The sequence below is a fragment of the Labeo rohita genome, chromosome 21 (assembly GCF_022985175.1).
Source record: "Labeo rohita strain BAU-BD-2019 chromosome 21, IGBB_LRoh.1.0, whole genome shotgun sequence".
Taxonomy (NCBI): domain Eukaryota; kingdom Metazoa; phylum Chordata; class Actinopteri; order Cypriniformes; family Cyprinidae; genus Labeo; species Labeo rohita.
This window is the reverse complement of record NC_066889.1, coordinates 24,687,361-24,710,237: the sequence shown is the minus strand read 5'-3', so window position 1 is coordinate 24,710,237 and position 22,877 is coordinate 24,687,361. Positions and strand designations below refer to the sequence as shown.

Genomic DNA, 22,877 nt, shown 5'->3' with positions numbered 1-22,877 from the left:
ATGGAATATTATTATTATTATTATTATTATTGTAAAAAATATTTTTGAAAAATATTTCTAAATATTATACATATCTATATATGTAAATTATTATAAAGAATTACAATACCAATAACAGTATTATTATTATTATTATTATTATTATTTATTATTATTATTATTATTATTGTTATTGTAAATAAATAACTTCTCAAAATATTAATAGTAATAAAGTATTAAGAATACTAAAGTGTATCAAAGTAAATATTGTAATGCAAATATTGTATTTATACAGGAATTATAATTATTGTAATAAATAATTCATTTTGTAATAAAAATGTAATAATATAACAAATTTAACTTTATTATGAAGTAAATTTATTTGTTATTTATTATTATGAATAATTACAATATTATTAAAGAATACTAACTCTTATATGTGATAATGGTAAATATTATGATCACTTCTTTAAATATTTCTGCTAAAGTATTATTACTACTGAAGTGTATCAAAGTAAATATTATAATGTAAATATTAAAACATGGTTATTTTAAGAAAGAAAATACAATAATATATAACTGATATTTATACTAGAATATTACTAGAAAGTATTTATACTAGAAATACTAGAATATACTAGAAAGTTAGATACATAGTCAATAATAGAGAAAAGAGATTAGAAAATAATAAAAATAAAATGTTTGCTTTATAAAAGTATATTCTGAAAAATATAAAACTAAATATTATGATAAAACCCTCTTTATTCTACAATGGATTAAGTATATTAATGTAAATATTATAATGCAAATATTATAATTATAAAGCAGATATGATCACTATAATACAGATGTGGAGTAATAATATTAGACAAAATATTTATGCATTTAAAAAAAAGTAAATAAATCTGTTTATATTATTTATAATAATATTTACTTAGAATAATTCCAAAAATATTGCACTGTTTATATGAAAACATGGGAAATGTCATTGCAAGAGTTCTTCTAACAGAGCTACTCAAAGTACAGCACATATTTTGATCGAATTTCTCATATTTGTGTAAATATTTGCCATGGGATTCTAGAAGTGCGTCACACCATCTATCCTTCACTAAGTATTTTAACAACCTCAAATACAGTCGTCTGAAGAACTTCAAAGCCTCTCGTTTCCTTTAAAAGTCATATTCAGTGTCCTTTGATAGTTTTGTCAACGAAAACCCCGAATGAAGAAGCAGCCTACCCTTGAAATCCAATATCAGACTGCTGACGAAACCTGCGACAAGCTCTAACAGTGCATTAAACATCAAAATTAAAGCTGAACACGAAACTTCAAAGATACAGAGGAGACGAACGTTAAATCTTGGACATGAAGGTATAAATCTTTGATATTCCTGGGGGCAAAGCACCCGTCTTCCTCTCAGTAGAGGATGGTTTTAAGGCAGATTTATGGAAACCTTCTCAAATTCCCGCCGGATTCCATAGTAAACACTTTTGTCCACCTACTCGAGAGCAGCTGCATGACCTCGAGGATAAAAATCTCCATTGTTAAATGACAAGTCATCATTCAGTGAGGTAAAAAGCAGGTCACTCTGTCTTCACCTCTTGTTTGCATCTTGGCATGAGACTCAAACTCGGAGAATGTCGTGATAGTTGCGTGTGAATGAACTGGCTAGCGTCGTGTAGACTTTAAACAACGTGATGTGCACATCTGCACGTGTTTGCACGGAAAGACGCGAACTGTCAGTTTAAAACGAGTAAATAGAACTCACCAAAGCTTTGGTCTCGTCTTCGTCTTTGTAGTAGTACAGCTGGTCTCCTCGCAGGACGAACCAGCGTGTGTGCCAGGTCTTCACGAAGCCTCCTTGTTTCCGGAGCCAACCGCAGCGGAGAACGTCCTGCCTGGCCGATCCGCGGCCGTGTTGAGGGCTGTTGCCCGCGCTTCCAGCCTGCTCTTCCATGACCAAAACCGAAGATCTTCCTGTATCCGAAACAGAGGGGGAGATGGGTTAGTTTTAGGTTATGATGTAACTGAAAGAATGATAAGAGTCACAAGAAAAACTTCTCAGACAGGTGCGCTGGAATAATACGGCAGAAAAGACGCTACCGTTGCCCTGTTATGCCATTATACTGCTCACTTCATCCATGCTGCATTTGCATTTGTGTAGATAAGCAAATACTAACAAAAATTTTGTTTGCATTCTAGGTGACAAAGGCAGTGCTCATTTATTGTGGGGGTGGAGGGGGATACTGCTCATTCAGATATGAACTAGCTGTAAGGCACTATTCACTTATATATATTCAAAATATAAAAAATAAATGTGTGTGTGTGTGTATGTGTGTGTATATATATATATATATATATATATATGTTAGTATATGTATTACTTTATAGTTACTTGTGTAAAACAAAGTAAACATAAAATGTTTACTTCGTTAAAATTATCATAAATATAAACGTAAATATTTTGATATATTCCTCAAAAATATGACTAAATACTATTGTTAATACTGAAGTTTAAATATTATATAATATGTTATAATATATAAATTATAACTTAAAATATTTATAATTAAAATATTAAATACAAAATTATGTATATATATATATATAATACTTTATAATATATAAATTAATATTTCAATAATTTGAATATTTTTACTGTTGTTATATAACGTAATATTTAAATATTTTTATATTTTATACATATATATTTATAATTATAATACTTTAGAATATATAAATTAATATTTCAATAATTTGAATCGTTTTTACTGTTGTTGTATAATGTAATATTTAAGTATTTTTTATATTTTATACATATTTATAATTATAATACTTTATAATATAGAAAATAATATTTCAATAATTTGAATCATTTTTAATGTTGTTGTATAATGTAATATTTAAATATAATTTTTATATTTTATACATATTTATAATTATAATACTTTATAATATATCAATTAATATTTCAATAATTTGAATATTTTTACTGTTGTTGTATAATGTAATATTTAAATATTTTTATATTGTATACATATATATTTATAATTATAATACTTTATAATTATTAATATAATTATAAAGTATTATAGTTATAATTATATAAATTATATAATTATATTATATAATTATATAAGTATATAATTATTAATATATAAATTAATATTTCAATCATTTGAATATTTTTACTGTTGTTGTATAATGTAATATTTAAATATTTTTTATATTTTTACATACATATTTATAATTATAATACTTTATAATATATAAATTAATATTTCAACAATTTGAATCGTTTTTACTGTTGTTGTATAATGTAATATTTAAATATTTTTTATATTTTATACAATATTTATATAATATACATTATATATTATTTAAATTATATAATAATTTATTATTATTGTTGCACAGTATTATAATGCACATATTATAATTAAGGCAGATATGATTACCACAAGAAAATATTATACTAATAATAAATAATTTATTAGATTTATTATATTTTCTTCATGTAATATTTACTTAATATTATAACATTATACAAATCAAACTAGTATTCAGTATTGTTAATACTAAAGTTTAAATATTATATAATACTTACATTAATAAATTAATATAATGTTTTAATTTGTTGTATTATATAATATTTAAATGTATTTTTAATATTTATTTTATACAACATTTATATAATATATAATATTATGTAAAATTATAATTCAGTATTATATATGTGATTACTACAAGAAATTATTATACTAATAATACATAATTAATATTTACATTATTTAATCAATATTATAACGTAATCTTGTGAAATATTACATATGTATATAATATATATATATATATATATATATATATATATATATATATATGTGTGTGTTTGTTTGTTTGTTTGCTTATTTGTTTGTTTTTATGAATAGAAAGTTTAAAAGGACTGCAGTAATTTGAAATAGAAATCTTTTGTAAAATTATAAATGATTTATTGTCATTTTTGGTCAATTTAATGCATCCTTGCTGAAGAAAAGTAAAATAAAAAAATAAAGACATATAAAAAGTAATAATAATAATAATAATAATAATAATTATAATAATATATTAATTATTCAAATAATATTTTAAAATATAATTAGTTTAAATAATAATATTAATATTTGTTATTATTATTATTTACTCAACCATTGACATAGAATACCTATATAGAACTTTCTATGGACTCAACCCTTTATTTTACTTATTTTAGCCAAGCCAATCATCTGTCACAGTCTGACCTTTGACCTTCCTAGTTTTACAATTATGAACTTCTGACATTAACTTTCACAATAACCACTATATCTTTACTTTATGAGTTCAGGTAGCGTTGAAAATAATCAAAAGCTCAGCAGATCTCTGCTCACCAGAGTGGAAATTACCTCTACTGCACTTTTAACTGATCTTCTCTACAACTCACTCCCTCTCGCTCTTCCTTTTCATTTTCTCTCACCTTTCCAAAACCAAACCCACACAGTGTTAGCATTTGGAATAAGATTTTGCTTTCTATGAGTCTACGAGCTCACCAGACCTTCCCACAACAACATTCTGCTGAAGAGATTAAGATTGCCGCCACACACAGAGCCAAGGAAAATTCGTAGGAACAAAACATTAAAAATGTAACTTCTAAACAGTTGCCGCGAGCTGGAATTATAAGTGTGTATCTGTCCGCCACAAGCGAGACAAGACTTGGAATCAAGTATCTGCAAAACGTGGCGGTCGGCCAAACACCTGACGTTCATTTAAGTGACTGTCTGACAGCTAGACATGCAGGCATGAAATCATAAAATCAGTTTTATGTGAGTGCTGATAATTTTAGATGAAATCTCTTAGAGAAGAAGCGATGCCAGACTAGAATCAAAAAGCGCTGCCAGACTAGAATCTTCACTTTTGTGCCCATCGAGATATCAATATCATGTTATGCCTGTCAGGGGAGATTTGTTACTCACTGCCTCAGCACATATGTGTGATGTTTGCTGTTTGTGTGTGGGATTTACTTTCAGAGCAAACCAGAGGTTCCTATCTATCTAGACAGCATTTTAAGCATCATAGGTGCACTCTTGACTATTTAAAGTATTACGCAGCAAAACTGATGCCTATGGCAAGCCATGTTAACATTTAATCTATAAACCGAACTAGTATCTATTTTCATGCTACTAGTACTTAGTTTTTAGCTACTAGTATCTTTTCTATTAAGTAATTGAAACCAAAATTCAGAAGCTTTAACCAATGTAATTTTCCCATGTTGGTTATGTCGTCTTTTTTAATCCTGTTATTACTTTCCCATAAGGACTTGCATGACGTTGCGCTTGCATCTTTTGCAGCATCTCGTGAGTGGAGCGTTTAAGATACTGTGTTAAGTTAATGGAATTTAAACTTTTACACGCAGTGGCGCTCATCAATGTCCAGTGGACCAATCAGACGATCCCGGAGGCGGGGCAAGCGTTGCCAGCTTTTGTTTACAGTAGCAGGTTGGCATAGCAACTTTTGTATTTAACGGCAACATGGCGGAGTAGGCATTTTTAACCATTCCTGAGCATTATGTCTTGCGTTTTGGACGGGAGGAAGATTATATGCAACAGCGAGTCAGCTTCACATCTATAACAATGAGGGTAAAAAATTTTTAATTAAAAATAAAATTAAAATAATCATACATTAATTATAATCGAGGTAAAACTTTCAAATAATCTAGATTTTGATTTTAGGTCATATCGTTCAGCCCAAGTACTAGTACTTAGTATGCAAACTTTCTCAGCATATTCAATACTGATTTTGAGTGAAAATATGCAGAAAATATGTTTACAGTAATTATGGTAGATTGTGTTTAAAAGTAATACATTTCTTTTGGCTACTGACAAATAGTCAAAAATTAATTTCATTTTGACACATTCAAACTTTTTTAAACTAACTTGGATAAAAATGTCAAGTATCATTGGGTTTATTGCAAAATAGGCAATGCCAGAATGTATTGCAATAAGCTTAGTTTTAAAAATTGATATTTGAAGTTTTTTCAATATATTAAGAAAGAAAAACTATTTAACCCAAAATATTTTGGTTATGTTTTTTAGCAACAATCATAACAAAAGAAAGACGTCTCTTATGCTCACATAGGCTGCATTTATTTGATAAAAATGGAGTAAAAACAGTAATATGGTGAAATAACAGTGCTATTTTTAATATTTTTCTCATACGTTTCTAAAATGTAATTCATTCCATGCAAAGCTGAATTTTCAGCATCATTACTCCAGTCTTCAGTGTCACATGATCCTTTAGAAATCATTCTAATATGCTGATTTGCTGCTTAATAAGCCTTCCTATATTATTATCAGTGTTGAATTTTTTTTTTTTTTTTTTTCAGAATTCTTTGATGAATAGACCGTTTATTTTTAAAATTTATTTGAAATAGAAATCTTTTGTAGTAGGGGTTGACCAATTATCGGCCTAGCCGATTATCGGCACCGATATTAAGCATTTTATGGTTATTGGTATCGACTATTTACAAAACCGATTTGCAGATAAAATAATTCAAAACCATTTAAAGAAAATTTTGTCAGAGCCCTTGCTATTCTTAATTTTGACATTAATATTCATTTTTAGAGCAGATATATATTGGTTATCGGTCTACTTGATCTGTAATACACACATATCGGTCATCTTTACTGTTGCGTTTGATCAATTAAATTTAGTTTCCATTGGGTGTATTTTCAATTCGCAATTTCAATTTGCACAATTTGAAGGTTAATAGAAATGCAGCTACTTTTGAATTATGTTGGACATGTCTATATGGATTTTCTTAATAAATTTACTTTGTATTTGAAACCCGGGATTCTTCTTCGTCTTTGAAAACTGTTTCTTGTGTCACTTACCATCAGAAAACTTTTCTATTAGCATAGTTTAGCTCATCCACATGCTCACATCAAGCTTGAAATCAAGATGCTAAGTTTAGGAATCATAATTCTCACTATAAACCAAATTTCTAAGCCTAATCTCACTATTATCCTTCATAACCCTGAGAAGATTACTTCAGGATTTATTAGCCTATCTGATTTTGAGGTGAACATGCTGTATTTGTTGAAGAATCGCTACAGTCTCATGCAAAAAAAAAAAAACAAACAAAAAAAAGCAATAGAAAAACATAAAGGTCAGGGCTTAAAATTAATGATTCAAAAAAGCAATAGAAGTAATCCTCTTGTTCTTGTCATATTTAGAGGTCAGGGCTTATTTTTCATAGGTTCATAGGTTTATATCCCAGAAGACAATGCTCTGTTGGTTCAAAAACAAAAATTCCAAAGGAACTGGCGACATCATAGAAATACCATTTTGGGTTCTTCAAAGAACCTTTCAGTGAACAGTTCTTAAAATAACCATTTGAGAAGACCATGGATGTTAAAGGTTCCTCATGGAACCACTAATGCCCATAAAAAAACTTTTTTATTAAGAGTAACTGCTGAAGAAGATCATTTTGGGTTCCCAAAAGAAGCTTTCAGTAAACAGTTCATAAAAACAACCATTTTTTAATGGTTCTTCCACTATTGTACAATGGAAAGGTTGCATGGATCTTGAAACATTTGAAAGCTTCTTCATGGAACCATAGAACCCAAACAAACCTTTGTTTTTTATTTCTGAAAAAACTCTTAACCATTGACATTTGGGATGGTATCATTGGTTTGTCCAACCACTGGCACTGTGTGGCAAGTCTGATTCATTTAAGTGAATCTGTTCACTCGTGTAAATGAACCGCTTCAAAGAATGATTCAATGATTCAAGTCACTCTGCAGCATTTAGGAAATATTTAGTTAAATGCTGATTCTCATAACTGATAAAAGTTTTCAATAAATTGCATGCATTTTAGTTTTTTAGTTGGATTTTGTATAAATCCATCTTGAGTGAAAGTAGCTGTGCTATAAATGTATAATGTCATATACTGTTGTCGCCTGCAGTAAAAGTAATTTCACAGTGAGAAAAGCAGCACTGCCACGTTGTCATAAGCACAGAGGTGGCGGTGTGTGTAAGTGTGTGGATTACGATGAACTCCAGATGTGCTGCTTTAGCAGTCTGCTCGACTACCGTCATATGCTTAGCAAGTGCAGGGCTGATGGCTCTGATGTACTGCCATCACACACACATATACATATAAACATAAACTAAAGCTATGTTTGAAATTGCATAGTGTCACACTACTCTTATTATTTCTGCAGAATTCAATATGTAAACTGTGCAAGGTATGCAAATTTTCTATATGCATGGACTAACCAGGTGACAACCTGCATTTTCCAAAGTATTTAGGTTTTATCTCAAGCACACACTGCATGGAATACTGCATCCCAGAGTGCAATACACAGTTGACTTTTTGTTGCCAAAAATGAACTCCAAGCAATATCAGCCACATTTTTTCTTGAAGTATCCAATCTGATGAATTCAAAAACTACCCCATTTACTTCCATAATGCATCTTTTTCATTTGAGCGCACAGTTTCAAATGGAAAAACGTGCCTGTGGTGATATTCCTGCAAAATGGTTTTACGTTGCATATTTCACAACACATTCAAAGTGAAATTTCCAGTGAGTGACGCTAAAAGTGTGTTCAGTTTTGTAGCCAAACCAAAATTTATTCAGACACCTTCAACATTTCTCACATTGTCACATTATTCATTATAGTTTAGAAAATGGTAATAAACTGTGTCACAACAAATTCATCGACAATTAATTCATAGAAAGGTATGTAATGGATTACAAACAACTAAAAAAAAATCAGACAAATGATTCATCAAAAATTGGTGTAAAAACGAATGAAAGTTGTTGGTGTTTTATTGCCACTAGTGTTTATTTCACCTGGAATCTGCAGTGGATTGTATGCATGTATAGGTGCATTTTTGGATTTTTGCAAAAATCTAGGTACAGACATGTTTTTCAATGAGCCCAGGTTGTCCACAATGTGCTTTTGTCTTTGTGACATCATTTAAGCTTTAATATTATGTTAAATATCAACCAAAAAGCCATTTTTAGGCATTGATTTAGCACATTTTTTGAGGTCCAGCAACAGAATCAAGCCTCTACTCAGAAATATGTCACATTCTTAAAGAAAAATGGATAGCTGGAATTCATATTGATTTGATTGAATTTTACACTAAATTGTGCTAAAATGGCAAGTGAAATATACAGTGTCACAAGGTCATGTGACAGTGTAGTATACTACAGTTTGAAAAGTCTTGTCATTGTACAGTATGTACTATTTAGCATACTATTTATGAAAAATCATACAGTCAGCATTTCATTCAGAACACAACCAAATATTGGTGAGTCTGAAGACTTTTGAGATTTGCCTAATACACCTGGTTTGAATACAAAGCAGCATGAACAACTCTGTCACCATGCCAAGTCTATGGCTCTGTGATATATTAGTGCTGTCTCCTGTCTGTGTGGGGCGTCACTGAAGTTTCCCATCTATAAACTCCTCTCTGAAGACCCAACAGCTGCGACCGGGATGCAGGGAACGCTCAAGACATCAAACGCACAATCTTACCACGACATCAGAGACAAAATCTCCATTACATACAACAGAAACAAGTTTTATCCAACGCTCAATCAAAAATAATGGCCTGGTTGTGCTGGAGATCCAAACATGAATAAAAATTGTCTGCTGTTCTCATTAGCAGTGCTTGGTAAATAACCACCTAGCAACTATCCAAACTGCTCTGGCAACCATTCACAACACACTAGCAGCTTTAGTTATAAATGCAATGGAAAAATATAACTTCCTGTTTGGTTTTGACAAAAGAGTCATGATGAAAAGGCTACATAACAACCTCTTTAGTAATCACCGCTAATAATGCGTTAGCATACACACATTAGAGGGGTGAATGAAATCTAATGTCTCTGCTGGTGGAGCTGCACTCAATTTTGGCGTTTGCATAATTTCCTTTTGTAAAATTTAGAAAAGCCCCGCTCTTTTCCTCAATTATCATGTCAAACAGTAGATGAGGCTAATGGGCAAACTAGCTAATAGCGGAGGTGCGTCTCTGTGTGTGAATGAGGGTGTGCGTATTTATGTGGGCGGATGATTGGTCTTCTGATGACGGAGACAGGCTTGTCCTCGCGCCCAGCCTCTCTGTCTGGCATAAAGGAGTTTATTGATGAGGTTCATGAATTAAATATCCCCTGCAGTCTGCTGAATAGAAATGCATTATTAATACTCATTTTTAAGATCTCTAGATTTTTTTTTTTTTTGTAATTTAAAAAATTCAAATAAGCAAAACAGAGGAATGAAAAAATATGGGAAATTAATATACAGTTAAAGTCAAAAGTTTACATACACCTTGCAGAATCTGCTTAATGTTAATTATTTCACCAAAACAAGAGGGATCATAGAAAATGCATGTTATTTTTTATTTATTACTGACCTGAATAAGATATTTCACATAAAAGATGTTTACATATAGCCCACAAGAGAAAACAGTAGTTGAATTTATAAAAATGAAACCTTTTTTTTTTAAGTGATAGTTGTTCATGAGTCCCTTTTTTGTCCTGAACAGTTAAACTGCCTGCTGTTCTGCGGAAAAATCCTTTAGGTTCCACAAATTCTTTGTTTTTGTTTTTTTTTTTTTTAGCATTTTTGTGTATTTGAACCCTTTCCAGCAATGACTGTATGATTTTGAGATCCATCTTTTCACACTGAGGACAACTGAGGGACTCATGTGCAACTATTATAACAGAAGGTTCAAACACTCACTGATGCTTCAGAAGGAAACACAATGCATTAAGAACTGGGGGGGTGAAAACTTTTAGAATTTAAAGATCAGGGTAAATGTAACTTCTTTTGTCTTCTGGGAAACATGTAAGTATCTGCTGTAGCTTTTGAAGGGCAGTACTACATGAAAAATATATGGTATTTAGGCAAAATAAGAAAAATGTACACATCTCCATTCTGTTCAAAAGTTTACACCCCTGGCTCTTAATGCATCATGCTTCTTTCTAAAGCATCAGTGAGTGTTTGAACCTTCTGTAATAGTTGCGTATGAGTCCCTCAGTTGTCCTCAGTGTGAAAAGATGGATCTCAAAATCATACAGTCATTGTTGGAAAGGGTTCAAATACACAAAAATGCTGAAAAACCAAAGGAATTGTGGGACCTGGGGGACTTTTCTGAAGAACAGCAGGCAGTTTAACTGTTCTGGACAAACAAGGGACTCATAAACAACTATCACTAAACAAAAAAACAAAAAAACACAGCTGTGGATCATTCATGTAACAACACTGTATTAAGAATCAAGTGTATGTAAACTTTTGAACAGGGTCATTTTTTCTTGTGGACTATATGTAAATGTCTTTTATGTAAAATATCTTATTAATGTCAGTACTAAATAAAAAATAACATGCATTTTGTATGATCCCTCTTATTTTGGTAACATTAACATTTTGCAGATTCTGTAAGGTGTAGGTAAGCTTTTGACATTTGACAAATATGTGCATACCTTTATTTCAAGAATAACATTTCAAATCAGCAATAAAATCTGACAATGACATCTTGGATTTTGCCTCTCTAGCTCAATTTATCCTAAAAAGTATGCATGTTTAGTAAACAAACTATCAAAAAATGTTCAATTTTCCTCTCTTATACTGACTGTACTACAGCAGTCCGCAGCTGTGTATTTGTTTATTTCTTTGTATACCACAGCGTAGAATCCTACACTGAATATCTCACACTCTTTGACCTTGGGACTGTGTTTGTCTGTGGGAATATGAGAACAATGTCCATTAACAGAAACATGCATACGAGAAAATCTCCAGAGGGAACAAAATCCAGTGTTTATGAAAAGATGGTTAGACAATCTCTCACAGGACTGCGCTTCTGACTGGAACACAGTGATCTCCAACCTAATGAAAATTTACAATTGTTTAACTGTGGTATCTGAAAGGAGACTATATGGTAACCAAACAGTAGACCTTAGTCAGAATAGTGCCATATTTACTGTAATTTTTGACAGGAATGAAAACGAGGGAATGACTGTACTGTTGTTTAACAACATACCGATTGTTTAGTCAACAAAATGTCTTTCCTGAAATAATTTCAGTGGACAAAAACTCCATAAATCAGTTTTGAAAGTTGATTTGGAGAAGATTGTGTGATCATTTTTAATAAAAACAGTAGTGTAAATATAGTAGCGCCACCTATAAAAATTTTAGCGAAGTGCCTCTCGAGCTGTGTTTCACATACATATACAAAATTCTGTAGATGTGTAAAACACCAATATCTACAAAAAAGTCTCTTGGTACTAAGTCCGAAACCCAACAGGAAGTCTGTTATTTTTTAATTTTGTCGCCACGTTTTGTGCCATTTTTGTCATTTTCAGGTATATTGAAACAAACTCCTCCTAGAGATTTAAACAGATCAACACCAAATTTGGTGAGTGTAATCTACAGACCTCAGTGACTTTAAATTGCCAAGATCTTAAGTTTTCGTTGAAGGGCGTGTCCGTGGCGGCCTGACAAACTTCGATGTTTTGCCATGAAACAGGAAGTTGTTATAAATCAGGCATACAATGTCCGATCTGCACCAAAATTCACATGATTGATAAGAGTCCTGTCCTGAACACATGCCCATATTCAGTTACAGTCATAGCACCACCTGCTGGCAACAGGAAGTGGCACGTTCAACGCTTAACAAACTCCTCCTTGAGATTTAATGACATCAAAATTATATTAGGTTAGTTTTCTCTAAAGGCTTTTGCAGTGTTTAATTGCAAAGATCTTGAGTTTTCGTTGAAGAGCGTTTCCGTGGTGGGCTGACAAAGTTCGATGTTTAACCATGTAAAAGTCCAATGTATCCCAAACTTCATATGTTTGATAAGAGTCAATAAAGGCCAATATTCAGTTAGAATCATAGCGCCACCTGTTGGCAAAAAGATATGTCATGTTTTACACTAACTCATATATACCACGTTCAATCTGCACCAAACTTCATGTTTGATCAGATTTCAGAGTCTTGAAGACATCTGCATGTTAATATTCAGTTATAGTCATAGCGCCACCAGCTGGCAGCATGAAGTTTGGCATGTATAAATGACTTAGACGCATTCCTCCTATATTTAGCACTTTAAATGCATATTGTTCACCGTTCGCTGTTTTCCTAAAGCCACCCGATGGCGGTGAGCATGGGTGCGAGGGCACTTTCAACGCTGCTTGCAGCTTTAATTTAACTGAAATCATTTCCACCAATATAGCATACTCTATTATAGAAATATGCGAGTGATATGCATGCAAAAATTCGATGCAAAAACATTCTTCAACAATCTTTTTTCTCACTTCGCTTTTCTCAAAATCTGTGAACCATCTGCAATGTCCAAGACTACCATGTACTCCTTCCAAAACACTTTCAGACAATTGTAAGACCACACTTTTGCAAACCCACAAGTCTTTTCTCTTTTCCATCAACAGTTTGAGCTTAGCTCACTTTTTTAGAGACACTAAAACTACTTTTGTCATCTTAGATTGACTTTTGTTATACAACCAATGACGAAAACCAATTATGAATGAGGTGTTCAATTAAAAGCATCTGCTAAATGACGACTTACTGTACATTCACAGATCAGTGACATTCTTTGACCAGAACATCACGTTTTTGCTAACAAGTAAAAGCTCTGGACTCTTCTCTCCAGAAACTGCAGCGTGACTGTGAAAGTTTTTTCTAACATTAACATGCAGATCCAGTCATTCACTGCAGTGAAACCTCAGCCAATGACTCACACACTTTACTAATCATTCCTGATCAATCTTCGAGAACAAATAAACATTTTAAACCACTAATTTGGAGTAAGTAAACAATGGACAGTTTACTTAAAGCAAAGACCACTGGCTTTCATTTTAAATGGACATAAAAGTTCACGTATGTCTGCCAACATCGGTCAATGAAAACAAAAAGAGATACAAGTATTATGCTCACAAATTTCTGTCAATGCTTGGCCAGTGTTCCCTGAAGAAAACATCCTATGCAATTTTCTCTAACAGACATCTCAATCAGATAATAATGGATTACTTGACAACAAGACTTTTCCTGCAAGGACTCGGAGACTAAATGCCGATGGAAATTTATGTCTTGCAGGTGTACTTTGTGATTTCAGTCCCATCTGAAATTGAACATGACCTGATTTTCTCACACAAGAAACACTGATGAAGCCAATTACCTATTGTTTTTGGGTGTCCTGTGACAAATCTAATCCAGTCTGAACAAGAATAAATGTGACTGGCGGATATATTATTTTTATTATTACAACCTCTTTTGAAACTAGAGGTAATTTTCGTGTGGATGCGAAACTTCGGACTACATGATGCACTTTGCCAACTTTCTGAGTCAAATAACTCTTGGGTATTCAAGCTATTAAGCTGGTTGTGCTGTTATTCATTTGTCTACATTGTACAAAACCGATTATTGGAGATTATTGGAGTGTTTTACAAGAAAATGTTGAGCCTGACACATTTTGTAACATGAAATAGACCTTAAATGCTGTAATTTGAGATCTCTCTCCTGTACCTGTTGGCTGAGTGAAGCATCTGCTCACGCTTCACACTCTTTGCTTGCTAAGCATGTTTACTCTGCACATGGGAATGCGACAAGGCTGAGCACACAGAGCTGGCCTTAGTGTTTGACACGGCTTTGTTTGGACCTTTTATCACTGGGAACTACTTTCTCCAGCTCATGAGCTGTGTTTAAGAACAAAAAAAGAGTTCTGGCAGGCTAGGAAACAATTTTAGGCATTATAAGCACATGCTGGATTGCTGTTCCAAATGAGATATTCATTTTGTCAATTCTAAGGTAGCATCTCATGTATCTTTTGTAGATTCCAGAATGCACTGCAATGAGATTATCGAGAATGTTTATCCAAACGAAAGTTTAATTAGGTACTAAAAACTATCAATGAAAGATCAAATGTAGTTTAAGTGACACCAAATTTTAGCATCACTAATATTTGTGATATATAATATTTGTGATCAATAACATTTTAATAATGTAAAAGTCAATTTAATGCATCCTTGTAAAGAAAAGTTAATAATAAAGTTTCATATAAATGTATCACGATTTTCAACATTAAGAAGAAATGATGCTGAAAATTCAGCTTTGCATCACACAAATAAATGTTATAAATATATAAAATTTTAAAAATATATTCAGATACAACACAGTTATTGGTGAAAATCTTATCGTCCTATTGTGTTTTATTTTTTCCCCATATTCCACTGTATATTTTTCCAAATTCCATTTATATTTTTTGGCCTGTGTTTTTTTTTTTTTTTCTAGACTCTGTTTTAATGGATAAATTAAAATATTAATCAAAAACATGTCTAATTAATTAAAATTATGAAACTTAAACAATTTAGCAGCAATTTATTAAAAGTTTAGAAAAAAGAAAAAATTTAAGACCCTATAAAAAATGTTGTATTTTTTTTTCAAGTTCAGTTTTATTGTTACTAAATTCTGTGTTTTCCATTAATTTTCTGGATTCCATTTTAATGGTTTATTAAATTGTATTAATCAGAAGCATTTCTTATTAACTGATTTTATTTAAAAAAAAAAAAAAATTATTATAACTTTTTTTCAGAAATACTGTGTTATGTATGTATTAAATTCTGGTAAAAAAAAATTCAGGTAAATATTCCATGAAGAATAATAATTCTATTAGTAGTAGTAGTACTATCATTACATTAAATAATAGATTTCTGTCACAGTTTCTTCAAGCAAATTCCGTGACATTCCGCATTTTACAGTAAATTCCATTTATGAAACATATAGTTCCAGTCCTTGATTCTGATTGGTTGAGCTGCGTTCTAAGCTATTGTAAATTACTCTACAAACATACACCTCTGTTTACATCTGCGTGTTGCTTGGCAACCACTTTGTTTCAACCACAATTGTTTCTGAGGAACTACATTGTTTGGTGAAAGAATGCTGTTTTTATTTATATCATTACACTTTATTTGCTCTGTTTTATTTTGTAAAACCTTACTGCGTATATTAAATAACCATTTTATAAAAGCAATAAGCCCTGTGAAGCCACGGTTTACACTAAAACAGCTAAGGGGGTTTTAGGCACTTTGCATCATGCCTAACAACGCCTCTTAGCTGTTATAAATTCACTGTAAACTATGGCTTCTTGTTGCTTATTGCTTTATTTTATGACTGGATTCTGTGAATCGCATTGCCGAATTCATAGGGCCCTAAATATCAGTGACTTCAAAATGGGCGGAGAAATCACCTAGAAACCTCCTAGCACCACCTTAGGCCCCAAGGCCCGCTGATCTTAGCTAAAAGTTCACTGCACCGGCACCAGATTCATCAACTAGCAATCTGATCCCTGGTGAACAGAGCTTCAACTAAATAACAGCCATTTTTGTGCTAAACCAGAGAAAACCCACAAAACATTGATTATTAAAGAGGCATTAACATGGAAAAGATGCATTAATCTGGCATTTTCGGTCACCCCAAAGGGCAGTAAATCCCTTGAGTGGTCATGCATTCTTTATACCGGCCAGTTCTTTGTGTGTCTCTGAGCGAGTGAACTAAAATGGGCACGTTGTATAGGCTTTACCCCAGCCATCTGTCTGTCTGTCTGTCTGCCTGTCTGTGCTTCAGTCTGGCAGCTGCTGGTCACTTCTGTCTACGGCTCCTGACAGCTAATGCTGTCTGCTAATGCTGATGGCCGCTTTCAGCCCAACTGACCGTGAAACACAATGCCCCAGTACCAGACCAGAGAGCATTAGAGATATTGATGTTTGAAAAGACATACAGCCCGAATTATTTATTTTAGCCACAATATGACCTTGCGTGTCAGGTTGCGAACGAAGATTTTAGCACAGAAAATGAAAGGAATGAAATTTGTATCCTTTATAGATTAAGCAATCCCAGAATGTAATGCAACTGCATTCATTTAAAATGGAAGAAAAATGCTATTTAATTCAATGCAATGGTACATAGTATAGTACCACAAAACCTCTAAATAGGAGCATTCTTTAGCAGTATGTTGTTCTGAAGAGAACCTGCCAAAATCACAGAAGGGTGTGAGAGACGTCTTTCTGCCAGAGTGCATGTACACAGTCAGGTAAAGGTCAGGGTTCGACTATCACTGCTGTTTGACTGACACATTGGCTTATGAATAAAGTGAGTATGATATTATAAGGGCTTTCTGTTTCCTTTTATGTTTAGATGTTTCAGAAGAATTAGCAAAAGTAGAAATGCTTCCACTTCCCACTTCTGTTCTCAACTCAGCATTTCCAAAGATCTGAAGATGAAATGCAACAGAAAGCCCTTATGACATCAAATTACTTAATTGGTATAAAGTCATTATGATGTTATAAGGGCTTTCTGTTTCCTTTCAGTTTTAGACGTTTCAGAAGAATTAGTAAAAGTAGAAATGGTTCCACTTCCTAGTTCTATTCTTGACTTCTCAACTTGATTGTGTCAGGAGTTCAAAAAGTTGGGGTCAGTAAGTTTTGGTTGCTTGTTTGTTTGGAGAAATGTCTAAATTTACAGTATTACCATGCATGTGTTCATTTACAAAGATTTTTGGCAATCTGAAAAAGCAAAACAGGTTTTTAAGTGCACGGTTTTGCAAACAATACTATTATCATCTCCGTGTAAACTACAAAAACGTAAATTTGTGAAAATATACTCGCACGAATAATTAAATTTGCTTTTGGTGTGCACACACCATTAGTAGTATTCAAAAGGTTTACATTTTTTGTGCATCGTTGTGTGAACATATTCCTGGTGTGTGCACACTAAAACCGAAGCAAATATTCCCATCACGTTATTGCTCTAGATTATTCGCAGTATGTTTTTCACTTGTACAAATAAAAATATTGTGTAATGTTCTCCTCCATTTTCTGATACAATTGTGAAATATGCGATTGAGGCATATGCGCACCATTTGCATTGCCCAGCACAAATTCGCATCTATTCATGTCTTTGCATGGACGTTGTGTTCAATCTACTCACTACTCACATTGCGTTATCGCGCTAGATTACTCGTGGTATGTTGTTCGTTTCACTCAAATAAAACATTGTGTAATGTCCTCCTCCATTTTCTGATACAACTGGACGGCAATTTCGAGTAAGTTTTTCAACTTGCACGGAAGATGAGAATTGCGCATTAGCAGCAACTGCACCATTTGTGTTGCCCGGCTCGAATTTACATCTGTTCTTGTCTTTGCATTGACTTTATACGTAATCTACTCGCACAAATATCTAAATTCGCTTTTGGTGTGCACACACCATTAGTGAGGATGAGAGGCTTCCAAAAACTTTTAAAAAATCTTACCGACCCCAAAATTGAAATATATATATATATATATCAAAGGTAAAGGAATATTTTAGCTCAAAATGAATATTTTGTCATTTACTCACCCTTATGATGTTTCAAACCCATCTCCAGGAATTTGTTTCACATACAATAAAAAAATAGGGGACTACAGCCATCAAGCTCCAAAACAGACAATAAAGTAGCATAAAAGCAGTCAATATGACTAATTTAGCGAAAAGTTAAATGGACTCTGTTTTTCATTTGCTAAATATTGATATACAAGATTTTATGCTCCCTTTGTGGCACTTTTTATCTATTTTGGAGCTTGATGGGCCCAATCCGCCTCCACTTTCATTGTAGTTATTTCATACTGCAAAACTTAGAAGAGAAAAATGGTTTTAAACTGACTATATTGAGAAATTAAAAAGGCTATACTCTATATCTGTCTCAATGTCACTAGTCAGGTTCTAACTAACGCAATGCCACATGTGAGGTTCTCAAGTTATTAAAATCCTCCTCTTACATCCTTCTTACATCTGTCCAAAACCACGCATGTCGGCATATGACTATCTGACTCATTTGGGGAAATTTTAGCAGAAGTGGCTGGTAAGTCAACGGGCGTTGGCCTCCAAGCACCTCGCTGGCTTTTTCATATGAATAAGGGAAACAGACTTGCTAAAAACAGAAACTCGGGAAGCCAGTTGTTAATTTAAGAATCATGATGATGATGATATTGTAGCCACCTTCAGATTGGGATGGCTTTGGCTGTGTCCTTTCTCTAATTTGGCAGGATGACTGACTCCAGTTCAGTGGACCGCCCGACTGCTTCTATATTTGAGGTTCAGACTGTTTAGACAAGTTAGACCGTATTCTTGGTCTCCAGACCTTCACAACTAGGTGAGGAACTTTTGCCAAACCTAGAACTTTGCAGACCATAATTCAAGACAGTTGCCTGTAGTGCCTTCTTGAAAACTATAAAGATACAATTCTGGGGGAAATTCACTGCTTATATGAATATTAGCACCTGATTTACTAAAGAAATGACATAAAGCAATTATGGCACAGCATTGGCTTCCCACTCTTCCTCATCATTGCATAATCAGCTGCTAAATTCAACAAACATCTATTTCTATAAATACTGTTAGTGAATAAGACTGGGCAACCACCACGATTAATAAAAATGTATATACTTTTTAACCACAAATGCACATCTTGCACTAGCTTGACTTCACACGTCACACATGACGTAGGCAGAAAAACCGACCCATTTTTTACAAAGCGAACGTGCAAAGAAAGTCAAACATCCTGTACAATAAAGGGTCAAGCAACAATGGATGATTTTGAAGTTGAAGGAGAAAATGAGATGGATTTATTCGCCCTACCCTACCTATTTGAACCAAAGTACACAGACGAAGAACTAACCACACGTGACTTTTCCAACATGATTGCATAATGTGTGAATTCGTAGATGCACATGGCAGAGCTAGTGCAAGACAAGCATTTGTTGTTTTTTTTATAAAATGACCGATTGTTTCGCTAGATGAGACCCTTATTCCTCAGGGATCATGTAGAGCCTGCGATTTGGACCTTCAACCTGCTGATCCCCATTGAAGTCCACTATATGGAGAAAAATCCTGGAGTGTTTTCCTCAAAAACCTTCATTTCTTTTCAAATGAAGAAAGAAAGACATGAACATCTTGGATGACATGGGGGTGAGTAAATTGTCAGGAAACTTTAATTCCGAAGTGAACTAATCCTTTAAAACCGAGAACTTCAACCTCTGCACAAAGTGTTTCAAACAAAGCTAAAACTCTCAAACAATCTACTCTTGCATGGAAAAGGAGAACTTCTGAGCTATTTTAATCCATTTCCTTCTTCAGAACTCATGCAGATGGCTGTAGAAATTTCAAACTATCTCCTAAAAATGGCGAATGTGCAATTGACGACAACACTCTTCTCCATCACTTCTTTATCAATTTAAAATATTTTTAGTGAATACGACACAAAAAAGGCTACGATACTCTCAAAAATAAAGGTTCTAAAAGATCTGTTCACAGTGATGGCGTAGTAGAATCATTTTTGGCTCTCCAAGGAATGTTTCAGTGAACAATTCTTAACTGAACCATTTTTGGTTTAAGTGTGAGGAACATTTGAATAATCTAAAGAATCGTTATCCACTGTAAAAAGTTCCATGGACGGTAAAGGTTCTTAATGGAACCACTGATGTCAATAAAGAGTCTTATTGTTACAGAAGTGATGCAACTGTTTTGCTCTGACTTTGGTTGCTCCCAGACACCAGATGAGATGGTTTGAAGTCAGCGAGCTGCACACAGTGCTTAAACGAGACAGAGACAGACATGCCCGCATCACAAACACAATCACAGCGTTGGGTCACTGAGGGTTTGATGGGGAAAAATGATAGGGAGATGAGTCCTCTAAAAAGCCACAGCGATGTGCCTCTCTCCATACTAGGAAATAACATTCCTCCATCAACATTAAAGCACCATAATGTGTGGTAATAAGGTTAGGAGATTGGAAGAGGGTTAGGACCTAGGATGTTACCCTTAAAAAACACAAATTACAAAAGAGATGTCTTTAGAATTTCAACTTTTTCTTTTTAGATAACCAAAGTAAATATTTAAAAACAATGAAATTCAGCATAACCCATTTTGTCTGTGAGTTAACGCCGAACAGAGCGTTCCCTTATCTTCCAGATATCATCATTTTCTTACACTGTCAGTGAGCTGACAGGTTGTTGTTCATTCCTGCCTCTTCCTTTCATTAGTTTCTATCTCCATCTCCATCCACCTCTCCTCCTCCACACCTCCTCTAACTCAAAATAAACCTCAAACTGACTCCACTTAATTCAGTGTGAGCAGTTTATTAGTGCACAAAATGCTTCTCTGCATAGAAAGGAATATCACAAATGAGAGTTCTTTAATATCTAAGTTGTTAGATAGCAATGGGAATAAGTAAAAAAGAGCAAATAAACGCCTTTATCTTTTACCTGAGGAAAAAGGCCCCTGTAATCTCGTTTGTGTCTCCCTGAGTTTCACAGATCTCAATCTCAAACTACATTTCCCAAAGTCGGCAAACAAAAGAAAAAATTTCAATATGAACTCCACACCATGCTATTGATATTTATTTATTACTCTATGATATTATGCATGTCATCAGTCATTTGAATCTATTTTTATTTCTCCTCAAGAATAAGAGAAGAAACATCTAAGTACGTCAAACGGATAACTCAACCTCCGGATGTCCACCACAAACAAAGCTAAGATTAAAAATGCTGTACTTCTGAATGGAAAAGGAGAACATCTGAGCTATTTTTAACACTTCTCCTTCTTCAAATTGTCCAATCTAGTAAACAACAGCTGTATAAATATGAAACTAGATTTGTCAAGTGAGGTCTATGGAACTAGTAGAAAGGCTTGTTTAAAGGTATATGGGTAGTTGACAGCTGATTAAAATAACATGTACATAGATTTTATACTTTTTGAACTACAGCATGTCACACAGCAAGATGCTGCTTGGCATTTCATGTAAAACCCATATAGATATAGATAGATAGATAGATAAATAAAATCAGGAAACTGCATCATGCAAATGCTGATTATAGTTCATTATGTGTTTTATAACACACATGCACAAATAGACAAGATCTCCGGAGCTGAATGACCTTTACATTACAGCCTAGCACAACACAAAAAACATACACACAACAGCAAAATAACCACATACACAGCCAACTTGTAATTAGCAGCATCCAAATGACTGTAAACAGACTATTATTACCTTAAATATTGCTATCCAGAGAACGTCCACAGAAATGCAGTGAAAAAGATCCAGTAAAACCCCAAACAAATCCACTGCGTGACTCTGTCCTCAACGTGACTCACTGTGATCCAAGATTCAGTCTCGAACGTGACTCTGTCCAACACAAGTGCATTACTGACTCAAACAGCCCGGTAAAAAGTCTATAGCTGCGACCGTAAAATCAGAAAGCTCCATGGGGCAGCCGTGAACCGAAAACAGCAGAGCTGTCATAAACTTTTCCCCTCACTGCTCACACCATCTGCATTGGAGTCTCTGGGGGAAATCGACAGCCTCCGTTCGCTCTCAGGGCGGACGGCCACGGGGGGGCTTTGAGTTAAGCCCCTCAACGTACACACTTTTGAGACAGTCCTCACACACTACATGAGTCTCGCCGATACACACACGGACAGGAGGACTGACTGCGACCTCTGAGGGAGGAGAGCGAGAGCGTGTTTGAGGAAGTGTGAGAGGAGGAGAGATCCGAACACCTCACACACAAACTCCCTGATCGGTTCAGACTGCACACACACTCGCGGTGACAGTCGTCGCTGCCCCGTTCTGGCTCCGTAAACGCTAAATGGTAATCTGTTTTGATTGTGTTTTAAGTTCTTTATTGTATTCTTAGTGTTTTCATAGGCTTTTGGTCTAGAAATGTCAGCAAATGCTGTACAGAGTCGTTCACAAGCAGCTCACGCAGGTGTTAAACTTACCATAAGTGACTTTCCTCATCGCTGGCAAATGATGGATGGATGCGTTTT

General features: G+C 33.7%; 1 protein-coding gene across 1 annotated transcript in view; it reads right to left on the bottom strand.

Annotated features, from left to right (window-relative positions):
• Positions 1–22,561, bottom strand: part of arhgap24 (Rho GTPase activating protein 24) — a 134,756-nt gene extending 112,195 nt beyond the window's left edge. Inside the window, exons 1-2 of the mRNA XM_051093469.1 lie at positions 22,099–22,561; positions 1,746–1,954 (exon numbers count right to left, since the gene is read on the bottom strand). Coding sequence (XP_050949426.1) covers positions 1,746–1,934 — 189 coding nt within the window. The 5' untranslated portion in view covers positions 1,935–1,954; positions 22,099–22,561. The remainder of the gene's footprint in view (positions 1–1,745; positions 1,955–22,098) is intronic.
• Between the last annotated feature and the right edge of the window lie 316 nt (positions 22,562–22,877).